The following is a 27,598-nucleotide window of genomic DNA, read 5'->3' as shown; positions in this document are numbered from 1 at the left end:
CAGTGTTTATCTTTGTGCCTGCGAAACACTACATATATTCGACGACAGAAGTTAGTTGTGGTGGCACCTACCAACATTTTTCAGAACTTCCGCTTTGCACTCGATTCTGAGCCGCAGGCGGTTTTTTGGATTACAAAAACCGGAAAAAAAGTGCGGCTTAGATTCTAGTAAATACGGTAAATGTTTCCAGAATGAGATTTTCACTCTGCAGCGGAGTATGCTCTGATATGAAACTTCCTGGCAGATTAAAGCTGTGTGCCGGACAGAGACTCAAACTTGGGACCTTTGCCTTCTGCGGGCAACTGCTCTACCAACTGAGCTACCCAAGCATGACTCGCGCCCCGTCCTCACAGGTTTGCTTCTGCCAGTACCTCATCTCCTACCTTCCAAACTTTACAGAAGCTCTCCTGGCAAAGTTCCCGAGTTTAAGTCTCAGTCCGGCACACAGTTTTAATCTGCCAGGAAGTTTCAATGTAAATGTTGTCCCACATCTATAGTGTCAGCAACAACTGTTAAATATAGGATAGTAACTATGGTCCAATGATTTTCTGTCTCTAATACCAGCAGTGTGTTTTTTATTTAGCTTGAAAAGATTTACATGTCCAAAATCAATCATTTTACAGCACCAAACAGCAAATTAACATTCAGTTTGTATGGAACACATACAAAAATATATTCCAGACACACTATGCAATCTTATTTTCATAAATGTGCAGATAGTGACAGTAATACATTAGTTTTACAACTCTGCCATTTTTTAAAAAATTTTACCGCTACAGCCAAATAAACAATAATAAATTTTATTTAATTTTGCATAGTCCATTAAAAGGTTAAGTAATCACAATTTAACTGTAATTAACCCTTCATGCATGTTTGACAGCATTTGCTGTGCTATCTGCTACTCTGCTATGCATTCAGTGTATGAAATGGTACATGCCATCACATTCTGAACATATTTTTGATTTCTTTCATTATAATGTGTGGGAAACCTTTTGTTGAATGACATTTTCTTAGCTACAATCAAGAAAGTTTTAATTTTTAATGTGGGAGGTGAAAGATCACGAGATACATCTAGATTAATAATAATCTTCACAAATTTTTGATATAAAGTGAAAATACGGGCAACAGGTTTGATTCCTCTGTTGTCAAAGTGATTTCAGAACACAAAAAGTATTTGTCTTGAGTGTAGCTTAATATGGAAATAAAACAATAACGATAGACAGCCCAGAAAAGAAGAAAATACAAGTTCTTCTCAGTTGTGGTGCTACAGATAAAGTCTAAAGATTAGATTGGTACATTGTGTAACTAATGAAGAGGTACTGAAGCTGTGAGCAGAAAGTAACTTCCCAGTGCATCTTTACTAAATGAAGGAACAGCTTGATAGGAGACATCAAGAACCAACAAAGAATAGGTAATTTGGTAATGATGGGTTATGTTAAGGTATCAGTTGTAGAGGAAGAGCACAGCTTGAATACAGTAAGCAAGTTTAAATGGTTGTAGGCTGCAGTTCAAGTCAGGATAGAATGGAGACCTGCACAATAATGTTTGAACTGGTAACAACAAAACAATGACATGATTAGGAAAAAGTTAATTTATTTCTCCTCTGTAAGCATTTATTTTGTGCTTTACTGAAGATGGCACAGAACAGTCAATACTGATTCCTGCACAAAACCAACTTATATTCCATTACTTACACACACACACACACACACACACACACACACACACACACACACACACACTCACACTTTGAAATGTTCTTTTTAAAGCCACGCTACACTGTTTGTAACTGAAGAAATTTGTCCATTTGATTTTTATAGTACTGTTTGTACTATCTTTCTCAGAATGCTTTCTTGTGTAGTTTAGCAGATGTAGTGTTTGTAGTGTGCATTGTACATAGCACCCTCAAATACATGCAGTAAAAATCACACTACAAGGCTGGTTGGGAATTCACACCTAAGGGGTTAACCAGCTTAAATATAACTTCATCATGAGGCCATTGATTACAAGCACTTTTTGAATGGAATAAAGAATCACTGAAGTGCACACATTGTGCTAAAAAACAACACACTGTAATACTGTTCACAATAAACTAAATGAAGACAGATAAATGAAGCTGCAACACTGTCCACCATCAACTACACAACTAAATAATGTTAAACAGAAATTACTTATTTACTCTTATAAATTCCACAAGTACTATTTATTACTGAGTATTCAATATCACACATAGTAAACTTTCTTTTATTTCATAGATAAAGCTCTAAATTTGGTCTCTCCTCTACTGATGTCAATATATAAAAGAGCTAAACAATTATTTAACAAGTTTGAAACAAAACAGATGAATGTTTGCCCAGAAGTACAATGAAGAGTAATCAAACTAATTAACTGTTCAGTCAACAAACAGCAATGTATTCTCATACATAAAAGTTACAGGTTCATTACATGAACTATATATATTCTCATTTTACACTCTTATCATCTCCAAGAAAGGAAAAAAGAAGTACAGAACATTCTTCATACATTTTATTAATAATCTGATTTGAAAGTGGCATGTCAGTATCTTTTTTTATGAGCAACACATATGTGAAGAAGATATTAGTACATGGACATTACAGAAAACTGGTTTTCGGACAGTAGTGACAATATCTCTAGTCTTTCATTCAAACTACCAAAATGCCGAGTCATCAAAGTTTTGTATTAAACATGTTGTGTACAAATATCAACATATCTCAGTCTGAGTAATGGAATGTTGAACAAATTGTGGCTGAAAGACACAATTCACAATTATTGTAAAATATATATTTTTGAAACATATGAGTAATATGCATTAACAATGACAGAACAGGAAAGAGTAATTACTAAGAAAGAAATACAGGAACTATCACAAATTTTGAGTCAGGTACAATAGATATCAGATGATTATAGTTTTATCTACAAGCAGATATCTTCAAATATAATACTATATGACAACTTTCAAATATGATCACAAATCTGTTATTTACATATATATTAATGTGACCAAATTTTGTACTGCACGCATCACAACTTTAAAAATAATGAGCAAAGCATACTAGCTTACAACTCTATCATTCTGTTCCTGAAGGCTAGCTTTTGTACAGACTTCCTAAAGCAATGTACATTGTGTACTCTTAACAGACTGCCACATGATAGAGCCATGTAATTGCGACTGTTGGCACATCATTGTTTTATATCTACTATTTAGAAAAAGTTACCAGGACTGTCACCTGAAAACACTAGTATTCATAAAAAACTTTGGAAATGTTAATCTGAGTTCTCTGCTGTCTCAAGCACCACTGAGTAATTTGCTGCAAACTAAATTTACAGAATAGTTTTATTGACTAGTCTGTGTTGTGCCGAGCTGTAAATGTACAAAAAAATCCAGACCTGGGTTACACCAAATAAACTCAAAACCACTGCTTATTGTTCTGAGTGCACGTTCATACAATAAAGCATGCATATTATGCACAGGTACATTCATCATTAAGCATTTAAAGCTATCAAAATGTAATTGTCTGCTGTAAACTGCACACTCCACTATACATCAAAAACCAATTTCCAAAAAAATGCTTTGACTATTGCATTTCAACTAATTCGGTTAAGTTTGGTCACAAATTATGTCATTCTCACCTTCCCATACCGTTCTATGGTCTAACAGCAAATTATTCCAGTGTAGTACTACAAATAATACGTTACACAAGTGAAATTTTAAAAGGTGCTAGTGTAAGTGTCACTGGGAGGCACCATCTTTGTTTTCCTTGTGCTCTCATCTAGTCAGCTTTTGTTATCAGTCCATTCTGTTTAGTGCCCTTTCAATGACTGTGACATAAAAGAAGATGGTCAGCATTATGCAAAATTTTGGGGCTGGGTATATATGTCACAATATTATCATATATAATCACATCACAATATCTGCACCAAACTCCACTGTCTGCATGCATCACAAGCACAATATTCTTCAAGTAAGACATGCACAGAATAACTTTCAACTACACATAAATACACAACAGGAAGTTCTTTTCTCTTTTGTCCAGAAACTAGAATCTTGAACAGATGTTTTACTAATCAAGTTCATGAGATACATAGTGATCTGCAGTATTTGAAATTTAAAGCAACAATTGTACACCTTTCTTACAAACACACACACGCACACACACACAGTATTTACGTCAAACAATCAGAGGTGATAGATTGTATCATGGGGAATAACATTTTAGGACATCTAACATTGCCAGAAATTGTCAGTGAACATTTTGTCTCTAACAGAAGTTTTCTCTTGACACAATCTATCGTCCCTAGATGTTTGATGCAAAGACTTTGAAACACACTGACAACCACTTTCCTTGGTAACACAGTCTACATAATGACATTAGTCTACTGGCTGGCCATTATGTATTCTATACATTTACATAACTGTACAATAACATTCGAAAAGGAATCTAAGTCAGTGTGTCAGATAATGTTTTTAAAGCCAATTTATGAAACCAGAGACAATCTTTCTCCTTCAATTCGTTTCAGATCAGTAATCATGGGAGACATAATTTAAATGCTTTTTTTTTCAGTCACAAAATAAGCAATAAAGCTTACAGAATCTCTTATGATTGATTTCTCCAGCTTTAAAAGCATTATTATGCAAGTGTACAGATCATCTTTTCTGTATAACATGTGTAATCTTGCTGAACAAGTCTGAATTAAAAGCTTGACAAACATAGCTCACATTAAATAGCATATATATCCAGTTCATGAACTCTTGACTAGCATAGCTTTCCAGTCTATACCTTTGAAGAAAGGATGTGACTTCAGTTTTTCAATCCCATTAATGCCAGAACCAAGTCTTTCTTCAGGATCATACCTCAGAAGCTGTAAAATACAAAGATATAGTTAGTGTTAAAACACACAGATTTATCTAGGTAGATGTTGAATAAACTGTGAATTGTACATTATAAATAAGAATAACAATGTAATAGCAATCTCATTAAAATTCTTTTGGGTGTACCACCACGTCATCTTGTTGTTGTTGTTGTTGTTGTTGTTGTGGTCTTCAGTCCAGAGACTGGTTTGATGCAGCTCTCCATGCTAATCTATCTTGTGCAAGCTTCTTCATCTCCCAGTACCCACTGCAATCTACATCCTTCTGAACCTGCTTAGTGTATTCATCTCTTGGTCTCCCTCTACGATTTTTACCCTCCACACTTCTCTCAAATACTAAATTGGTGATCCCTTGATGCCTCAGAACATGTCCTACCAACCGATCCCTTCTTCTAGTCAAGTTGTGCCACAAATTTCTCTTCTCCCCAATTCTATTAAATACCTCATCATTAGTTATGTGATCTACCCATCTAATCTTCAGCATTCTTCTGTAGCACCACATTTTGAAAGCTTCTTTTCTCTTCTTGCCAAACTATTTATTGTCCATGTTTCACTTCCATACATGACTACACTCCATACAGATACTTCCAGAAACGACTTCCTGACACTTAAGTCTATACTCGACGTTAACAAATTTCTCTTCTTCAGAAACGCTTTCCTTGCCATTGCCAGTCTACATTTTATATCCTCTCTACTTCGACCAACATAATTTATTTTGCTCCCCAAATAGCAAAATTCATTTACTACTTTAAGCGTCTCACTTCCTGAGATCTAATTCCCTCAGCATCACCTGACTTAATTCGACTACATTCCATTATCCTCGTTTTGCTTTTGTTGATGTTCATCTTATATCCTCCTTTCATGACACTGTCATTTCCGTTCAACTGCTCTTCCAGGTCCTTTCTGTCTCTGACAGAATTACAATGTAATTGGAAAACCTCAAAGTTTTTATTTCTTCTCCATGGATTTTAATACCTACTCCGAATTTTTCTTTTGTTTCCTTTACTGCTTGCTCAATATGCAGGTTGAATAACATCGGGGATAGGCTACAACCCTGTCTCACTCCTTTCCCAACCACTGCTTCCCTTTCGTGCCCCTCGATTCTTGTAACTGCCATCTGGTTTCTGTAAAAATTGTAAACAGCCTTTCGCTCCCTGTATTTTACTCCTGCCACCTTCATAATTTGAAAGACAACATTCCAGTCAACATTGACAAAAGCTTTCTCTAAGTCTACAAATGCTAGAAACATAGGTTTGCCTTTCCTTAATCTATTTTCTATGATAAGTCGTGGGGTCAGTATTGCCTCATTTGTTCCAGTATTTCTACGGAATCCAAACTGGTCTTCCCTGAGGTCGGCTTCTACTAGTTTTTCCATTCGTCTTTAAAGAATTCGTGTTATTATTTTGCAGCCGTGACCTATTAAACTGACAGTTGGTAATTTTCACACGTGTCAACAACTACTTTCCTTGGGATTGAAATTACTACATTCTTCTTGAAGTCAGATGGTATTTTGCCTGTCTTATATATCTTCTCACCAGATGGCAGAGTTTTGTCAGGGCTGGTTCTCCCAAGGATGTCAGCAGTTCTAATGGAATGTTGTCTACTCCTGGGGCCTTGTTTCGACTTTGATCTTTCAGTGCTCTGTCAAACTCTTTGCACAGTATCATATCTCCCATTTCATCTTCATCTACATCCTCTTCTATTTCCATTATATTGTCCTCAAGTATATTGCCCATGTATAGACCCTCTATATACTCCTGAGCTCTTGATATTCATACAAGTGGTTCTCTTTTCTCCAAAGGTCTCTTTAATTTTCCTGTAGGCAGGTATGTATCTTACCCCTAGCGATATATGCCTCTACATCCTTACATTTGTCCTCTAGCCATCCCTGCTTAGCCATTTTGCACTTCGTGTTGATCTCATGGGGGGTAAGGTGTGGGATGCGTCACCAATAGCCTCTCCCACACAAATGTCAACCTCTCCGGCACGTGGTATCCCCTGCTACGCTAACGAGGCTCTGGCGACCGAGTTTCTCCCGGGATAAGGAGAACCCTCTACTAAGCCAACGACCTTCTAGAGGGCGGATGAGCTGGTAGAGCAAGGGCACCCTCTTGTCCTTGGAGTGAGAAATCACTCCTAAAGACAGAAGAATCACCAAGGGTGGTCAACGGCATAGGATGCTGAAGGCAACGGGAAACCACAGCATTAAAGATCCAATGGATATCCCCAGGAAAACTCATCATGGCAGGGTTCAATGTCAAATTATCCGGAGTTTCAACTCCCCCACTCGGATCTCCGGGGGGAGAGCCTTGAACAATGCCACAAGTAAATACAAAAATAATGCAACAATAGCAACTTGGAATGTAAGATCATTATACCAACCAGGCAAAGTAAATAATGTTATACAAGAAATGAAACGCCTAAAAATTAACATTTTGGGTGTAAGTGAAACAAGATGGCCTGACTCAGGAGAAATGACCATTGACAACATGAAAGTATATTACTCGGGAAATTCTGATAGCCAGCACAGGAATGGGGTAGGAACAATTTTAGATGAGTATGCTAGTAAATCTGTCAAAAGCATTTTACCAATCTCAGATAGAGTAATCAGTCTACATTTACAAACGAAATAAACAAATATTAATTTAATCCAAATCTATGCTCCAACAGCCGACAAAGACCAAGAAGAAATAGGAAAATTTTATGAAGAATTAACACAAGCAATAGGAACCTCAAAAAGCAGAGACATTATTATCATCATGGGAGATTTTAATGCCAAAATAGGTGAAGGAAGTGAAGGTGATCTTATTGGACCTTTTGGTTTAGGAACAAGAAATGAAAGAGGAGATTTGCTGTCACAATTTTGCCAGGAAAACAATCTGTCTATTACAAACACATTTTTTAAACTCCCTAAACGAAGACTTTATACTTGGAAATCACCAAGAGACTGTAATGAAGAAGTTTGTAGAAATCAAATTGATTTCATACTTATAAACAAGAGGTACAAAAATTCTGAGCTGATATATTTTCTGATCATAACCTTTTAGTAGCAAAGTTCCATGTGAAACTGAAAGCCATACAAAAGAAACAAAAGAAGGACTATATAAATACAACTATTCTAAGAGACCCCTTGACTAAACAAAAGACTTCTGAAGAGATTAATAAGGAATTAGTTAGGATAAAGAATAATCAAACAGAAGACATTGAAGGCAAATGGGAACTTATAAAAGACACATTAAATAATGCATGTAAAAACACAATGGCGACCAAACACGACAACATGAAAAAGAAGTGGATGACAGAGAAGACATTACAATTGATGGAACAAAGAAGAATACTTAAAAATAGAGATGAAAGCGAGTATAAAAGATTACATGCAGAAATACGAAAAGAAACACGGCGAGCAAAAGAAGAATGGTACAAGGAACAATGCTCTGAAATTGAGAGTTATGAAACAAGACATGATAGTTTCAACTTACACAAAAAAGTTAAAGATTTAGCTGGACTTAATAAAAAGAAAAGTACAAGTTTACTGTTAGATAAAAATGGCAAAATAATTCCTGATGTTAAAGGTAAACTGGACAGGTGGACAGAATATGTCAAAGAACTATTTGAAGATACAAGAAAAGATCAAAAATTTTATGATAACATGATCGGAGAACGAGGACCAAGCATATCGAAAGAAGAAATATTACATGTTATCAACAAATCAAAGACAGGAAAAGCCCCTGGACCGGATAAGATACCAAATGACATCCTGAAACTCATAGGAATAGACCATATAGATATATTTGTACAATTGTTTAATGATATTTATAATTCGGGAATTATTCCTAGGGATTGGTTGACATCTACCTTTGTTACATTACCCAAAAAGGCTAATGCCAAAACTTGTAATGATCACCGTACAATAAGCTTAATGAGTCACACCTTAAAGATATTTCTGAAAGTTATACACCAACGAATATACAAAAAAGTAGAAGAAGGTATAAGTGAAACACAATTCGGTTTTAGAAGTTCCCTCGGTACAAGAGAAGCATTGTTTGCTTTTAACATATTAGCGCAACGATGTATGGAGGTTAACCAGCCACTATATGTGTGCTTCCTGGATTATAATAAAGCATTTGACAAAGTTCGTCATGATCATCTCATAGAATTGTTAGAAAAGAAAACACTTGATAAGAAAGATATCCGCATTATATATATCCTCTACTACAATCAAACCGCAACCGTGAAGGTAGAAAATGAGTTATCGAATGATATAGAAATAAAGAGGGGTGTGAGACAAGGTTGCGTTCTCTCACCCTTATTGTTTAATATGTATTCAGAAGACATAATCCAGGCAGCTCTATCAGATGAAATAGCTGGCATTAAAGTGAATGGGCTAAACATTAACAATGTTAGGTTTGCTGATGACACTGCACTACTAGCTGGAAACCTCAAAGATCTACAATTACTTCTTGACAAAGTCGCAGAAAAAAGTGAAGAATTTGGCTTGACTCTTAACGTAAGCAAGACTAAGTTCATGGTGATATCTAAAACACACCAACAAGAAAATCTTACAATCAATAGGCAAAGAGTCGATCAAGTACGTAAATTTAAATATCTCGGAACAATTGTAAATGAGGAGATTGAAAGCTCAGAAGAAATTAAATCGAGAACAGGACAGGCCAGAAGTATCTTTAATAAGATGAAAAATGCATTCTGTTCGAGAGACATTTGTTTAAACACAAAAATGAGGTTGCTAAGATGCTATGTATTCTCAAAATTATTATACGGAATGGAAGCGTGGACATTGAAAAAGAAGGACATGAACAGTTTAGAAGCTTTTGAAATGTGGGCATATAGAAGAATACTTAGAATTAGTTGGGTGTCGAGGATTACTAATCAAGATGTCCTAAGAAGAATGGGAAAGGAAAAAGAATTAATTAAAATTATTAAAGTAAGGAAGCTACAATATTTAGGCCATGTTATTAGGGGAGTAAATTACAAAATATTGCAAATAATACTAGAAGGGAAAATTTGTGGGAAGAGAACGAGGGGTAGAAGACGGACATCCTGGGTTGACAATTTAAAAAATTGGTACAACTGTTCAACGTCAGAACTCCTTAGATCAGCCAAATCAAGATCAGAAATTGCCATGATGACAGCCAACCTTCTTAGAGGAGACGGCACATGAAGAAGAAGTTGATCTCATTTTTGAGAAGTTTGTATTCCTTCTTGCCTGCTTCATTTACTGAATTTTTGTATTTTCTCGTTTCATCAATTAAATTCAATATCTCTTCTGTTACCCTTAGCCTACCTGATCCTCTGTTGCCTTCACAATTTCATCTCTCAAACCTACCCATTCTTCTTCTACTGTATTTCTTTCCCCCATTCTTGTCAACAGTTACCTAATGCTCTCCCTGAAACTCTGTACAACCTCTGGTTCTGTCAGTTTTCCCAGGTCCAATCTTCTTAAATTCCCACCTTTTTGCAGTTTCTTCAGTTTTAATCTAAAGTTAATAACCAATAGATTGTGGTCAGAGCCCACACATGCCCCTGGAAATGTCTTTCAATTTAAAACCTGGTTCCTAAATCTCTGTCTTACCATTATATAATCTATCTGAAACCTTTCAGTATCTCCAGGCCTCTTCCACATATACAACCTTCTTTCATGATTCTTGAACCAAATGTTAGCTATGATTAAGTTATGCTCTGTATTCACCAACTACATTTCCTTCTCTCCCTTTTCCTACTATCAAATTCCAGTCACCCATGACTATTAAATTTTCATCTCCTTCACTATCTGAATAATTTCTTTTATCTCATCACACATTTCATCAAACTCGTCACATCTGTGGAGCTAGTTGGTATATAAACTTGTACTACTGTGGTAGGTGTGGGCTTCGTGCCTATCTTGGCCACAATAATGCGTTCACTATGCTGTTTGTAGTAGCTTACCTGCACTCTTTTTTTTTTTTTTTTTTGATTCATTATTAGACCTACTCCTGCATTACCCCTATTTGATTTTGTATTTATGACCCTGTATTCAACTGACCAGAAGTCTTGTTCCTCCTGCCACCAAACTTCACTAATTCCCACTATAACTTTAACCTATCCATTTCCCTTTTTTAAATTTTCTAACCTACATGCCCAATTAAGGGATCTGACATCCCACGCTCCGATCCGTAGAACGCCAGTTTTCTTTCTCTTGATAAGGACATCCTCCTGAGTAGTCCCTGCCTGGAGATCCAATTGGGGTACTATTTTACCTCCGGAATATTTTACCCAAGAGGACGCCATCATCATTTAACCATACAGTAAAGCTGCATGCCCTTGGGAAAAATTACGGCCTAAGTTTCCCCTTGCTTTCAGCTGTTCGCAGTACCAGTACAGCAAGGCCGGTTTGGTTAGTGTTAAAAGGCCAGATCAGTCCATCATCCAGACTGTTGCCCCTGCAACTACTGAAAAGGTTGCCCCTCTTCAGGAACCACACATTTGTCTGGTCTCTCAACAGATACCCCTCTGTTGTGGTTGCACCTATGGTAAGGCTATCTGTATCACTGAGGCATGCAAGCCTCCCCACCGACAGCAAGGTCCATGGTTCATGGGGGGCATGTCATCTTAAGATGTACTAGAGACGATAAAATATTAAAACAAGTGTTTCTTTGAGTGGGAGGAAGGGGGAGGGAGTGGGGGTGGAAGAGAGAGAGAGAGAGAGAGAGAGAGAGAGAGAGAGAGAGAGAGAGAGAGAGAGAGAGAGAGAGAGAGAGAGAGATCGGTATTAGGAGGATAAGTGATAGACTGATTAATATATTCTTTCTGTAATGACCAGAAAATAATTTTCTGCATCTATATGCATACTCCACAATTCACCATATGGTGCATCATACATAATATTGGAGCTAAATGATGTCCTCTCATTACCTAGGTGGGAGGCTAACAACTGCTTATCTGCTTTCTCTAACATAAATACTCTCCTAACCTTCTTGACAGATTTAGCATCTTTATTTTGCTTTTTTATATAGACTGGAAAACAACAATGAGATTCATAATTTTTTGTTTTCTTAAGAAAAGTTTCATCCCTAGTAATAATGCATAAAGTAACAGCTATTGTTTCTGTCATCACTTAAGCCATGAAAATTACTGCACATCAGAAAAGAACATCTAGTGACAGAGGTTTGATTAAACACGCTGTGTGATGCACATAAATGTCTGTGTTGCAGTGCCATATGCCATTTAATTTCTTTTATATATGTGGAGCCATGCAGATGTTCAGCATGTTGCTTCAATATACTGGGTGTCCCACTTTAATCTATACTGGCTGATATCTCTGGAATGGCATAATTCTGCAAAAAAGTCTCTAATAAAACTTGTAAGCTTTGAAGGGGGTCATGGAATGGTTACCTCGAAATGACCTTAAACCCTGTTTTCAAGATCAAACCATGGTCAAGTTCATTCTTGCAAATAGTAACCCCTATTTTTATTTCATATTCATATTCTACATGAAAAAATATGCATTGTTTGTAGGGATCTTTTTTTTTCAAAAAACCAATGGTCTGTTGTGAGGGAGCACTTTATTGTAACTTTTCCAGGTTACCAGTATCTCAAGAATGAAGCGAGATCAGGAAAATTTTCAATGAAAATCTTGTATGGTTTCTGAAATCTGTCCACTGGTGAAATTTTCGTGAACTTGAAATGGCCTTGAAATTTTGTTAGTAGAAATTAAATTGAAATCAAATACCATGGGCATTAGTGGAACCCAATGTGCACCACTTAGAGGGTGCCGAATCAGAGACCTGCACTGTGCTTGTGCCGGCACAGTCAGAGAAGAGAAGGGTGGAGCTTTGAGGCTAACTAATAAGCATCACTGTAGGAGAATTGGAAATCGCGACTGGGGGTTCAGAGAAATTTTACCTTTGGAGACTGAAAGTTTCTCAGCTGTGCTCACTTAGAATGATTCTTGACTTTCGTGACTCCCATAAATTTTTCTCTTATGGAGTTGGAAAAAATCTGTTTTAAGTAAATTAGAAATATTACACCTTGTTGAAGTCTGATGAATTACGCCTCGTGGGACTCGGAACAAACTCGTCTCAAAGACTCTAATGAGTTCCTGTGAAGTGAAATTATTCCAAATCTGTACAAGCAAAATTATTCTCAACATGAATGTTTCGAGCCCACAAAAAAAACTTTATGTGAGTCACCTTGTCACTCAACTGACTTTCTTGGGCCCATCTTTCGTTTCTGCCTTCTCTCCATATTTGAAAAGGACACATTACCATGGATTATTTCATTATTTACATCAATATCAAGATATGTAAAATGTGCCCTCTTGAAAGACACCCATCTGTTAGACACCTAAGTAATTTCCTGCAAGAGCGCACTTGGATACTGTATATTTTGGCTTCACATTGTGGCGTACACAACAGCAAGCATGTGTAAACAAACAGATCATGTATAGTGTAATAAGTCAGTTGTCTTGCAACACACTTACCGGATGTTTCATTGAAGGAAAAACCTAAGAAAACCAATAATAGTAAAACTAATTGCTACAATTTATTGTTTGACTCTGATCTCTCCGAAATGGCTGATTACATGCCTTTAGAATTAGTGAGAATGATAAAAATTGTTGGCGAGTGTCATGACAATTATGGAGCCGTGCAAAGATTGTATGCCGAGAGATACCCCGATGCCCGTCATCCCACGAAGGTTACAATTAGGTCTTTGGTAAGACGAGCTGAGAGAGAGACCTTGAAAAGGCAGAGATGAAAGATGGGCCCGAGAGAGGCGACTGCACTGGGAGTTCATGCTAGCGTCGCTGAAGATCCACAGCTTTCAGCTCATCAGATTCAGTGAATACATGGCATGCCTCGATCAACAGTATCTTGTGTTTTAAGATACTTTAAATTCCACCCATATCACTTCCATATCACCCAAGCAATTGTGACAGGGGATCCTGAGAGATTCCAGGCATTTTGTCGATGGGCCGATACGCAAATCATTCGTGATCCCTTTGTCTTCGCACACACTCTCTTTACAGACAAGACGAACTTCGACAACATGGGAGGAGTCAATCTCCACAACGCACACTACTGGGCAGAAGCAAATCCTCACTGGCAATGAGATCACCAAACACAGAGACGGTGGTCAATCAATGTCTGGGCAGGCGTAATTGGAGGTTACACAATAGGTCCTGTTTTTTATGGTGAAAAGTTGAACAGCTTGTGCTATCTTCATTCCAGAATCTGGTGCTCCCTTTACTAGAAAATATCCCCCTAGATATAAGAGCACGTATGTGGTTTCAACATGACGGTGACCCTGCACATCAGGCCTTACCTGTCAGAAGATACCTTAATGCAACTTATCCGAATCAATGGATTGGTATCGGTGGTGCAATTCATGAATCCCCACCAAGGTCATCAGACTGAACACTTCTTATGGGGAGCTGTGAAGCAGGAGGTGTACTCCACTCCCCTGACGACACAAGAGGATATGAGAGAAAGGATTGTGTTAGCTTTCCAGGCAATCACCCATCAGACATTGAATGATGTTGAAACCAGTTTCCTACAGAGAGTGCAAATGTGCATTAGGCAAAATGGGCAGTTGATCGAGGATCTGAGATCCTAAATTTACAGTGAGAAACATGTTAATCAGCCATTTTCAGGGCTAACGATGTGCTAAGTCCACTGGGCAACCTCCATTTAGTGCGCATTGGATTCTGCTAATGCCGACAGTATTTGCTTTAAGGTTAATTTCTACTGAAGAATTTCAAGGCCATTACAAGTTCGCAGAAATTTCACCAGTGGACAGATTTCGGAAATCATACAATATTTTCACTGAAAATTTTTCCCAATCTCACTTCATTCTCGAGATACTGTTAACCTGGGAAGTTACAATGAAGTGTCCTCTGGCGAAAAACTACTGGTTTTTTGAAAAGAAATGTTCCCTACAAACACTGTGTATTTTTTCATGTAGAATACGAACATGGAATAAAAATAGGGGGTTACTATTTGCAAAAACGAACTTGACCTTGGTTTGACCTTCAAAATAGGGTTCAAGGTCATTTCGAGGTAACCATTCACCACCACTGTGAATGTTATTTATCATTGTGATTCTCTTGCTTCATTTCAGAACTTCTTGTACTTTTCCGGAAGTATAAAATTTGTTATGAAGGACATCAACCCTTTGTAATAGAGAAGTATGGCAAACAAACTTATTTTATCACCAAATGAAAACTACAAAATATTCTAACATAACTACACAGTAAGGTGAAATGGTACACTGTGTCTTTCAATACACAGAAATTAATTAAGGCAGCTCTGTCCATTCATTATATGACTGGGATGCTAATAACTGCTTCTTTGATTTTTCTAGGATAAATGCTCTCAAAGCCTTCTTCACAGATTTAGTAACTTTATTGTGATTTTTTATGTAGACTGGAAAACAAGAACAAGATTCATAATCAGGAAGTTCGAATAATATAAAATCCTAATATGTAAAAAATTTGAATGGAAAGCAAAATATTAAACGATGCAGCTCTAAATAACATGTGCCATTTGGAAGAATTCAGTAAATGTTACTGACTATATTGATTATCCTACTTACAGTAGATAAATGAGCCATCCACAAAATTTCAGGCTTGTGGCAATTCAGTGCCATTTCTTCAACAGGTCTAATGATAAATATCAAATTACACTATACCAGTTGTTGAGTTTGCTCATATTAGAGCTGGCTAGTAGAGACTGCACAGGATAGTGGTAAACCACACTCAAAAGGCAATTTCAAGACTCATAGTGGATTTTTTTATTCGCACAATGAACTCAAATCCTTTATACCATTGCTTGGACACTTCTACAGCTGGATATGCAAAAGCAGTATACTTGAAGACAATGTCACGGTTACAACCATTTGAATACACTTTCGCTCAACAAATCAGATAGCCTAGCATTATACTTTAACAACATCGGTTTTAAAATAGTGGACAAAAGATTTTACTGGTATATTTTAACAAGTTTCAAGTGATTATGATTATGACAGGACAGAGTTTACAACAGACTCATCAAATTTTGTTTGCCTCCATCTGAAAACGTAAGACTATTTCAAAACAACAGATCAAATAGACATAAATTCACTTACAGTTCTGGTATGCACTGCAGACACACAAGATTTTTTCTGCATTCAAACAAGACTGCAAAAGTCAAGCATGGAAATAATTTCTTTTACAAAACTAGCAAGATGAGAATATATTGCACAACCAGAAATCATCCACATACTGAAGTAATCTGTACTGTAGTACTCATCATGTTCAGTAACTGGGTGGTCAAGTTTGCAGTTAGTCACAGTTTGGCAGTGCTGATCCAAACAGATAGGCAGTTGATTAGTAATGGCCCCAAAATTAACAGAAGAAGGCAACTGCAACACAGTTGGAATGTAACATAACTACTTTCACACGTGAGACTACCGTCTATAAGATAGGAAATGGCCATGACTGGGTTGTAGTACAAGGTGGTAGATGGATATACCAGTTTTGTACCTCAATCATCCAAGGGCAAATGACTTGTGTGGTTCAGGATTTGGAGCAGTTTTGGCAGACGTAGTGAGATGGGGGTAGAGCGGGAGTTACAACCCATGGGCCCCAGACTGCTGCAAATACTTACTTATTATACTTTTTTAAGTGTGGATGTAAGAAGGAAAGATTAATTTATAAAAGCATCAATTTTGTGTGATAAGAATATCACAGTCTCCATTAGAATTTAGTGACAAAATGTAACACAGACACTCGGTAATGTTTCCTTCATCTGTGCATCATTCTCTCCTCCATCTATTATGCAGCGGTAACGCAGGAAAAACCACATTTTTCCGCATCATTGATTTCCCTTATTGCCTTCTTTGATACAATGCTGTCAAATTAACTATGGAGCACAGTCAACTTAGAGAGCCCTACAAGACCTACACAATGTGATCAGACATATCCAGACACCACCAAAACACACATTTTTCATATTAGGTGCATTGTGCTGCCACCTACTGCCAGGTACTCCATATCAGCGACCTCAGTAGTCATTAGACATTGTGAGAGAGCAGAATGGGGCACTCCGCAGAACTCACAGACTTCAAATGTGATCAGGTGATAGGGCATCACTTCTGTCATATCTGTGCACGAGATTTCCACACTCCTAAACATCCCTAGGCCCACTGCTTCCAATGACATAGTAAAGCGGTAATGCGAAGGGACACAAACAGCACAAAAGCGTACAGGCCAACCTAGTCTGCCGATTGACAGAAACCGCCCACAGTTGAAGGAGGTTGTGATGTGTAATACGCAGACATCTATCCAGACAATCATACAGCAATTCCAAATTGCATCAGGTTCCACTGCAAGTACTATGACAGGTAGGTGTGATATGAGAAAACTTGGATTTCATGGTTGAGCGGCTGCTCATAAGCCACACATCACGCCAGTAAATGTCAAATGACACCTCGCTTGGTGTAAGGAGCATAAACATTGGATGATTGAACAGTGGAAAAACGTTGTGTGGAGTGACGAATCACGGTACACAATGTGGCGATCCGATGGCAGGGTGTGGGTATGGCAATCTAGTGAATGTCATCTGGCAGCATGTGTAGTGCCAACAGTAAAATTTGGAGGAGGTGGTGTTATGGTACAGTCGTGTTTTTCATGGAGGGGGGCACCCCTTGTTGTTTTGCATGCCAGTGTCACAGCACAGGTCTACATTGATGGTTTAATCACCTTCTTGCTTCCCACTGCTAAAGAGCAATTTGGGGATGGCAACTGCATCTTTCAACATGATCGAGCACCTGTTCATAATGCATGGTCTGTGGCAGAGTAGTTACACGACAATAACATCCCTGTTATGGACTAGCGTGCACAGAGTCCTGAGCTGAAACCTACAGAACACTTTTGGGATGTTTTGGAACGCCGACTTCGTGCCAGGGCTCGCCGACTGACATTGATCCTCAGTGCAGCACTCCATGAAGAATGGGCTGCCAGTCCCCAAGAAACCTACCAGCACCTGATTGAACTTATGCCTGTGAGAGTGGAAGCTGTCATCAAGGCTAAGGGTGGGCCAACACCATATTGAATTCCAACACTATTGATGGATGGCGTCATGAATTTGCAAGTCATTTTCAGCCAGGTGTCTGGATACTTTTGATCACATAGTGTATGCCAGGGACCATCCTGCCTCTGCAAGGCCTGTATGTGGTTCTGAGATGGATGAAGTAGAGCATAGTTTAGGTAGGTGACAAAATATTATTTTGAATGATGACATTTATCACTTCTGGACATGACAAAAGGTAACAGATGCAATGAAAAATCATGTGGAAGACTTTTTCCAGACCTCGGTGGTAAGCAGAGTACTGGTCAGTGAATGGTTCAGTGTTGTGGTTAGGTTTGTTAGTGTCACAGGATATCTACAAATGTATTCTCTTGTGGTGACATCCATTAATAAATTATTCTCGGGTTTCAAACTGTGTCTAGTGCTTAATTGCTCACAAGCAAGCTTTGAAACATGTGGGATTATGGAATGAATTTTGTGTCAGATTTAATTAAGCAATTGTGCTGATTATCACGCATTAAAAATCTCTGAACTAGCGCATTATCCCGTCAGGAAAATGGACAAATTTAGTCTACCGTACAACAAGAAAAATGTTAAGTTACTATGTTAACAGTCAACACAATGACTGGGATGCCCTATCCCGTATGTAGTAGTGGCAAGTAATTCAAAAATCCACACGAGGACAGAGCCGTCCCTGTATGAAGTTGTTTTCACTCAGAAGATGCTGTTCTCCTTTCACACTATCTAAGACCCCTCCAGAAAAAGATATATCACCAGTAAATAATTTCTCAAAAATATTTGGAGCCAGGTTAAAAAGATGGAGACTAAAGCCTTCAAATGACAGGGAAGTACCCATAATAAAAAACCAGTATTACCAAAGTACCATATCAGAAAATTACTGCTTCACACTCTGTGCCATATGGATCCTTCCCACGAACACCATCTTTTCTGAATTGCGCACGAGGGAACTTTCCCTGCAATACATCCTATGTTTCCGTAACCCTCCTGGCTCAACCTTCGTTAGTCACTGTCCTCACCCATCCAGCTCCTTCCCTGTTCCCATTCTAACACTACACAGCCACCATTCCACCACCACACCCAGTCTTTCTATTTCTCTCTTTTTCCGCTACTCCCTCCCCCACCTTTGCCCTCCATCTAACCTGCTGTACTTCACTGTCCGCCACCCCCACCATACAATCCCTCCCCCTCCATGCCCCAGCCTCCTCCTTACCCCCACGCAGACACCACTCCCATCATGCACTGGTGCTGCTGCTTGCAATGTGGGTTCAGTTGCCTGAGACTGCAGTCATGTGTGTGAGTTGCATTTGTGTGTGTGAGTTGTTTTTGTGTGCAAATGTGGGCGTTCATACACGCACGTGCTTATGTGTGTGTTGTTAATGAAGGCCAATAGCCGAAAGCTTTAATTGTGAGAGTCTTTTTGTTGTACCTATCTGCGACTCAGCATCTCCACTATATGGTGAGTGGCAACTTTCCTTCTCATAATATTGTTACATTCCATCCTAGATTTTCTATTGTTTGACATCAGAAAATGGGTTATGTTAACCAACTGTTATGAACCAAAGGATAAGCCCAAAAAAATCTGTTACAATTTACCAAGGATTTTACCATGTGATACAAATAATGGCAGCTGTTAACTTTAAATTACAACGTGTAACACATGCCACAGTGGTCCATGTAAGTTATGTCCACCTTTTTTGAGGAACCACAGAGGCACTGCCTCCATTCCCAGCAGCACTTTCAGAGGAGGGGAGGGGAGTGGCTGGACAAAAGGAAAATAAGAATAAAATTAAGCAAGACACTCTTACAGTTATTCCAGCACATCACTAAGCACTTTGGCCGCAAGTTGGAATGATAAGCTAACAAGAGGATTGCAAGGTAACTGAGGATGTGAATTTTGTGTGTTTACTTACTAATTATTAGGACCGCCCTTGTTGCACATGTTATTGTTATGTGTATGTTTTAGTAAGTGCTGGATTATAGAGGGTATTGTTTTCAAGGAGGCAGCTCTCAAGTGGGCATAAAGGGAACATCTTCTTTATGTACTAGGTTGAAGGAACTTCTGAGCAAAAGCTCCATTCACAATGTTGTTAATGGTAGTAGAACCTTATTGCTTAGGCTGGTATGAAAACATCCATGATATGTGGCACCATAGTTCAATTATTATGCGAAGAGAGTAGTCTGCTTGATGTGAAAGTAGTTTATCATTCTGTGCAGGCTTGTAACAGCAAGAAAGTTGTGACTGAGTGCAAGTGTGTATATAAATATGTGTTAGTCATGGGCCTTTAGCTCTGAGGGTAAAGTTTTTTTGCTGAAACAGTATACCCATGAAACAGGATGGGTAACATTTGCCAGAAAGCCCTAATGACCACTCTCCAGGCAAGAATTACTGCATTTCTGAGCCAGGCCAATCTACCTGCCCTATACAATGGGTACACACAGTTCATGTGAGTTGACCTGCACTTTCACTCCCAGAAATCTGTGACAGTTTCTTCAAAAGAGATAATTAAAAATTAAATGGAGTTCTTCCAAAGGTTATAACTGCACCAGTTATACTCTGTGGCAAACCCAGTGGTCATCATTTTTCACCTGTTACGAGCAAAGACATTACTGTGGCACCATGAGCACAGAACATAGGGTCAAGGATTATTGATCAGTGGCACCCGATGTGATATTTCCAGACCTTCTTTCTGATTATACGCTACTATCACTGGAATAACTACCTTAAATGTCACCCACACATTAATTTACATATCCAACCCACTGTTTGAGATCCTACCCCCCTGGAAACATCCAGTAAGCTTCTACAAGTTGACCGACTGGTGCATAACAACAGCCAAATGTAGGTCATCGGACACTGTTCCAGACAGTTCCTAATGGCACACAAATGCACCCTCTTCTACAAAGTCAGTCTGGAGCAGATGAATTTAAAACTCCTGGGCAGTCTGTGCTGGTCTGCGCCATACTGACATTGATGACACCAGTCCAATTGCTGGGCCTCGAACCTCTATCCGCCCCCTGAGCATCTGAGTACTCACACAGGTCGGCATTCTACCAGCTTCATGGAACTACGATGCATAGGACCCAGTCATCCCCATCTTTGCAGGGGTATCAAAGGAGGGATTCCTCGGCCCAAACAACAGGAGGTGGGTTGCAGCATGGCCTGGTCAGAGCGACATCCATATTCAATGGGCCAACAACGCTCAGCATTATCAACTATGAGACCAGGATAGAAGTTTGCTTTCTGGGAGATGCAGTATCAGCATATTTGCATCACTCACCATCTATGCTATTAGTTGTTGAAATTGCTGGGAATCCACTTTGCTTTGCTGAGTAATAAGTACTTTGATCCACTGGCAAATGGGTACATACCAATGGCACTTTCAGTGACAAGACAGTGTGCTTACCTCTGTTAGAATTTCTACTGCTTCCTTTGAAACATAATCTGGAACATTTAAGACTGTATGACTCTGAATTCCCGCTGGATGACAAGAAGCTAGTGCCTGTAACAAAAACATATACTCTCAGTAGACTGTAAATCTTTTTTGTTTGTTTACAAACCACATTATGGCTGAAGTTCTACCTTTCCTGTCAGTAAGTCGAAAAGGATAGCACCGAAGCTCCACCAATCAGCAGCTGGTGTCACTGGAAATATGGATTTTACTTCAGGTGCACAGTACAAGGAGTTCACAGCTTCTTCATTAACAACAGAATCAACTGCTCCCAACTGGCACATATATGATACCAATAGAGAGCCTCTTTCTCCCAACAGAATGTTATCTGGATGCAAATCCCTGAAAAATTGAAAAATTATTGTGCTGATTTACAGAGAAAGGAGCTTTCTGTAGTTTAAATCAAATAGCTAGGATTAAAATAAAAATTTAATTTAGTCAAAGTTGTATTTCTTTACATCCAGAATCAGATGCCTGGAAAAATAGCTTACACGTCAATATATTAACATACACCAGTAAAGCTCACAATTTTATATGCCGCAGACTAGAGTTGAAAACTTGACAAAACAAAAAAGAGAAATTTTGTAAAGAAAACACAACAGTGCAAAACATCACAAAGTAAGAGGAATCTTGAGGGTAAGCACAGAATCATTTCTCCCAGCAGATAAAAGCCACTCCATTATTTATAACCATTGATTCTAATCACACATTCCAAATCAGTACTGCTTAATTGTCTAACTTACTGATGTCCAGAAAACTTCTACTGCGTTCAAACAACAAAGCAATCTGAATGTTGACAACAAAACTTAATGAAGTACATTACACATATTATTAAACAATAAAATTTGCTAATTACACTGAACAGTCAAAAGAGTAAAAGATCATTCAAATTTACTTTATTAATTAAGGTCATTCCATGCTAAGTAGTGTAGATGATCCCGCATGACCATCACAGATTTTTCTGAAATTTTGTGTGAACACCCGCATACATTCCCAATAAACACTGGTATAGGTTCACAATCACCAGTCCAATTCTTTCAGAGATATAGTCATGTGTTCAACGGCATACGCAGCTATTAACAGTGCATCCCTGAGATTTCAGCAAATTTGAGACCCAATATCTATGGCAATATTTTGTTGAAATAAACAGAACTATGCCATATTGTATAACTATTTGCACTCTCTTAATTTAAACCATAAAAAAGATTGCTTAAGCAATTTCATACGAATACAAGCAAACCTACTGGAAGATCGACTCTGTTTTAGAAGCCTAAATGCGATTTTATTTTCTACCACACAGCCGAGAACCAAACTACTATCATTTTTAACCGCAAAGAAAGGTGTTTTTTAAAGAATGGGCTCTCCCATAGTACTAGTTTCCCATTTAATCAAAATATGGCCTCTTCATAGGTGGCCCATACTATTGCTGCCCTGAAGCAGGCTGAATCTGATAACCCCACAAAATACTCCATCTCGCAAAAGCTGCAGAAAGCCATTACACTAGAACTTGGCACAATAAATAATCAAAATCAAAAAGTGTACAATCCCCACAAGAAGTATGTCCATGTGCAAGACCAATTCATTTTGCATGGTATTATTAGGAAGCTTCTGGAAAACCAAGACATCATTGTGTGGGTAGACAAGGCCGATTATGTATAGAAAGCACAGGACTTCTTTTACACCCCATTTTAAACCTCACAGTTAATTTCGTGGCAGAAATTGTGATGACTATTAAAGAAATACATGTTTTATTCACCCCATTTCTTAAAAAAACTTTGGTACCAAAGGAGCTGAGAATGTCCAGTTTGAGAGGTGTGGTGATGCTTCATACCACTCCTTTAAGGCCATTAATTAGCACTATTAATGCCCGAGGTCATTTAATGAGTACGGAACTGCAAAGTTTCATCAGTAAGCATTATTTTTTTTCCATATACAAATATCCCTACCAAAGAGTTGATTTCTATTACTGAATTCAACTTGTGGCAATAGTCTTGTCCAAATTCACAAAAAAATTAATGAATTATTTGGTTGCTCAGAACTGTTGTGGATCATAGCTACTTTACCTTCAAAGACACCGTATATGGATGAACTGAGGTTCAGCATGGGATCTCCCATTGCCAGTACAATAGCCCACATTTAAATCAATCACATTTAACATCAGCTCCCCCTCCCCTCCCCCCCCCCCCCCACCCCCGCCCCCAACCCACCTCCACCTCCTAGACTGGTAAGTTACAAAAGATACGCCACTGACATAATACCTTTGTATGATGGGATCGATGCCCAGCTGCAACAAGTCTTTAATAAAATTCACCCCAAGATTCAGTGTACTACAGAACACTGTTCTGGCTTTACACATTCATTATTAGGTTTGGAAATTATGATACAGGACAGTAAAGTTCTCGACTGGTACTATTATCCATTGCTCCTCAGTTGATCCAAAGCAGCAAAAAATTACTGCTCTTCATGAAATGCTTTACCTTGCAATTAGGTTCCCTCTCTCACAACAAAACTACACTACTGATCAAAAGTATCTGGACACCCCAAAAACATATGTTTTTCATATTAGATGCACTGAGCTGTCACCTACTGCCAGGTACTCCACATCAGTGACCTCAGTAGTCATTAGACATCAGGAGAGAGCAGAATAGGGTGCTCCGTGGAACTCATAGACATCAAACGTGGTCAGATGATTGGGTGCCACATGTGTCATACATCTGTACATGAGATTTCCACACTCTTAAACATCCCTAGGTCCACTGTTTCCGATGTGATAATGAAGTGGAAATGTGAAGGGACACATACAGCACAAAACTGTACAGGCTGACCTTGTCTGTTGACTGACAGAGACTGCCGATAGTTGAAGAGGATTGTAATGTGTAATACGCAAACATCTATCAAGACCATCATACAGGAATTCCAAACTGCATCAGGACAGTGAGAAAATTTGGATTTCATGGTCGAGCAGCTGCTCATAAGCCACACATCATGCCAGTAAATGCCTAACGACACCTCGCTTGGTGTAAGGAGCATAAACATTGGACAACTTAACAGTGGAAAAACGTTGTATGGAGTGACGAATCACAGTACACAGTGTGGCGATCTGATGGCAGGGTGTGGGTATGGTGAACGCCCGGTGAACATCATCTGCCAGCATGTTTAGTGCCAAAAGTAAAATTCGGAGGTGGTGTTATGGTGTGGTTGTGTTTTTCATGGAGAGGGCTTGCAACCCTTGTTGTTTTGCATGGCACTATCACAGCACAGGCCTACATTGATGTTTTAAGCACCTTCTTGCTTCCCACTGTTTAAGAGAATTTGGGGATGGTGATTGCATCTTTCAACACGATTGAGCACCTGTTCATAATGCATGGCCTGTGGCAGAGCGATTACACAACACTAACATCCCTGTCATGGACTGGCCTGCACAGAGTTCTGACCTGAATCTTACAGAACACCTTTGGGATGTTTTGGAATGCCTACTTCATGCCAAGCCTCACTGACCAATATCGATACCTCTCCTCAGTGCAGCACTCCGTGACGAATGGGCTGCCATTCCCCAAAAAACCTTCCAGCACCTGATTGAACATATGCCTGTGAGAGTGGAAGTTGTCAACAAGGCTAAAGGTTGGCCAACACAATATTGAATTCCAACATTACCGATGGAGGGTGCCACAAACTTGTAAGTCATTTTCAGCCAGGTGTCCACATACTATTGATCACACAGTGCACCAGCGTGAATTGGATGTCGTTAAATTTATAGCACATGCTAATGGTTACCAGCTGAACATTGTTGATGATGTTCTCCTGCAAATGGAATCTAACATTGCTTCTAATGCTTGGTACCAGTTTACCTTATCATCTAATAGAGATGATAATTCTTAAAAAAAAATAAATGAATAAAAATAATTTTGCAGGATCCCATATGCGGCTGTTATACCCAATAGGAGCAGCAAATGGCTTAGAAAAGAGGGTATTATAGCTGACTTCTATATCCTCAATAAGGTCAGGCACCTATTAAAGCACCACGAAACCAGAGCAGACAATTGCTATGTACAATTGGGGATCTACTGCATTCAGGGTAGTGAGTGTCCTTCCGCCTACATAGGCCAAACTGGCCGCTCCTTTAGCATACAGCTCAGAGAGCATCAGGACATTAGCAATTCTAAATCCACCCTCACTAACCACCTGAAGGATGACAATTGTTCCAATTCAGATATAAACACGGTTGTAGCAGTTTACATATTTAATAGGGTGAGTCCAGCAACTGCCTTCTCTCTATCTTTTCTGTGTAGTTAGACATGTCGAGAGTAACGTTAAGGGATGTGAGAGTGTCATTTGAAAGGCCTAGCAGCCCTGTAGACTTATCGCAGTTTCGTGGGAATGATAGTCACGTTAACTTAGTACCATCTAAAGGTGTAGTGTGTTGATTAACAGGTCACGTCGCTCCTTGCGATAAATTTGTACCAAGCGCTTGTGATGTGTGTGGCTTCTATGGTCATGTAACGGGGCAATGTGGTAAGTCTGGATGGCTTGCCATTAGACGTGCTAAGAATTAACTTGCTTCTGGGTAATACAATTTTATTTTTGTGAGGTGAGGTATGTCACACGGAAAATGCCAGACACACGGGACAAGTGACGCCGTAGTCGCATTGACAGAGCAAGTTAAGAAACTGACTGAAGAAAATAAGTTGCAAAAGAGCAGCACATGCAGAGAATAGAGCAACAGCTGGAAGATGGGATAATCCAGCACAGTAATAATCCTTGGCCTAGTAGCGTGGTCCTAGTTCCGATGAAGTCACTGGACGGGTCGAAAAAATTTCGCTTTTGTTGCGATTACAGACATTTGAATGAATGGACAGTAGCGGACGTATATCCGATTCCGAATATCACAGATATGTGAGACAACCTAGGGCAGTGCAAATTTTTTTCCACTATGGATTTGCGAAGCGGTTATCATCAAATTGAAGTATGTCCGGAGAACAGGTCAAAAACAGCATTGCGGTCACTTCAAGTATAAAAGAATGCCGTTTGGACTAAAAAACGCCCCAGCAACATTTCAGAGGTTGTTGGATGGAGTCCTTTTGGGTTGAAACCGAAAAAATGCATGGTGTATCTAGATGACATTATAGTTTTTTCAAGAGATATAGAGCAGCATGTGGAATGGTTAAAGGAGGTGTTTAAAAGATTAGAGGCAGCATGGCTAACATTAAGTTTGGACAAATGCCATTTTGCACAAGCACAAGTAAATTATCTTGGGCATGTTATCAGTCAGGACAGGGTACGGATACATCCTTGTCTCACTTCTGCAGTATGAGATTTTCCAGTTACGCAAACCGTTAAACAACTGCAATCATATATTGGTCTTGCGAGCTATTATCGAAAATTTGTACAGGGGTTCACAGAAATAGCGAGGCCACTTACTAAGTTGCTAAGAAAAGGTGTTACCTTCCAGTGGACCTCAGAGTGCAAGAAAGCATTTCAAGAGTTGAAATGGATACTGACATCAGATCCAGTTTTGAAGTTTCCAGACTTTTAAAAGGAGTTTATACTACAATGTGACATGTCTAATCACACTCTTGGGGTTGTACTTGGGCAAGATATTGATGGCAAAGAACATCCGATTGCGTTCGTGTCTTGTCAACTTAACAAGGCGGAACAAAATTACTCCACAACGGAGAAGGAATTGTTAGCGGTAATATATGGGATTTCGTACTTTCGATGTTACCTGTATGGTAGACGGTTTAAGGTTGTGACAGATCATTCAGCTCTGAAATGGTTATTAGGTCTGAAAGACCCAGCGAGTAGGCTAGTGAGATGGGTGCTGAAACTCAGTGAGTTCGATTATAAGGTAATACACGAGCCAGGTGTGAAACATGCCAATGCTGATGCATTGAGCAGGAAAGTGGCAGTATTACAAGTAACAGGGGTGATTGAAGATGAGTGTAAAAGGTCACAAGCCGTGGATAGTGATTGCCAATCGTTCAGAAAGCAACCGCAGTGCCTAGTACAGGACGGATTACTTTGCAGGTCGACGAAATGCGGCCCGCATGTCGTCGTACCAGCAGCGTTAAGATCTGAAGTTTTGCAACAGGCGCATGACCATTTTCTTTCAGGACATGGCGTGAGAAGAGCTACGGATAGGCAGATAGCGGAGAAGTTTTGGTGGAGGACATGACGTGA

The 27,598-nt window shown here is 39.0% G+C and overlaps 1 protein-coding gene across 1 annotated transcript in view; it reads right to left on the bottom strand.

Annotated features, from left to right (window-relative positions):
- Window positions 1–564: 564 nt before the first annotated feature.
- Window positions 565–27,598, bottom strand: part of LOC124795149 (ribosomal protein S6 kinase delta-1) — a 191,715-nt gene continuing 164,681 nt past the window's right edge. The window contains exons 12-14 of the mRNA XM_047259032.1: window positions 21,553–21,763; window positions 21,377–21,472; window positions 565–4,881 (exon numbers count right to left, since the gene is read on the bottom strand). Coding sequence (XP_047114988.1) covers window positions 4,762–4,881; window positions 21,377–21,472; window positions 21,553–21,763 — 427 coding nt within the window. The 3' untranslated portion in view covers window positions 565–4,761. The remainder of the gene's footprint in view (window positions 4,882–21,376; window positions 21,473–21,552; window positions 21,764–27,598) is intronic.

Source organism: Schistocerca piceifrons, chromosome 4 (assembly GCF_021461385.2).
Source record: "Schistocerca piceifrons isolate TAMUIC-IGC-003096 chromosome 4, iqSchPice1.1, whole genome shotgun sequence".
In the NCBI taxonomy this organism is placed as follows: Eukaryota; Metazoa; Arthropoda; class Insecta; order Orthoptera; family Acrididae; genus Schistocerca; species Schistocerca piceifrons.
Note: the sequence above shows the minus strand (reverse complement) of the source record. Positions and strands in the feature narration are given on the sequence as shown.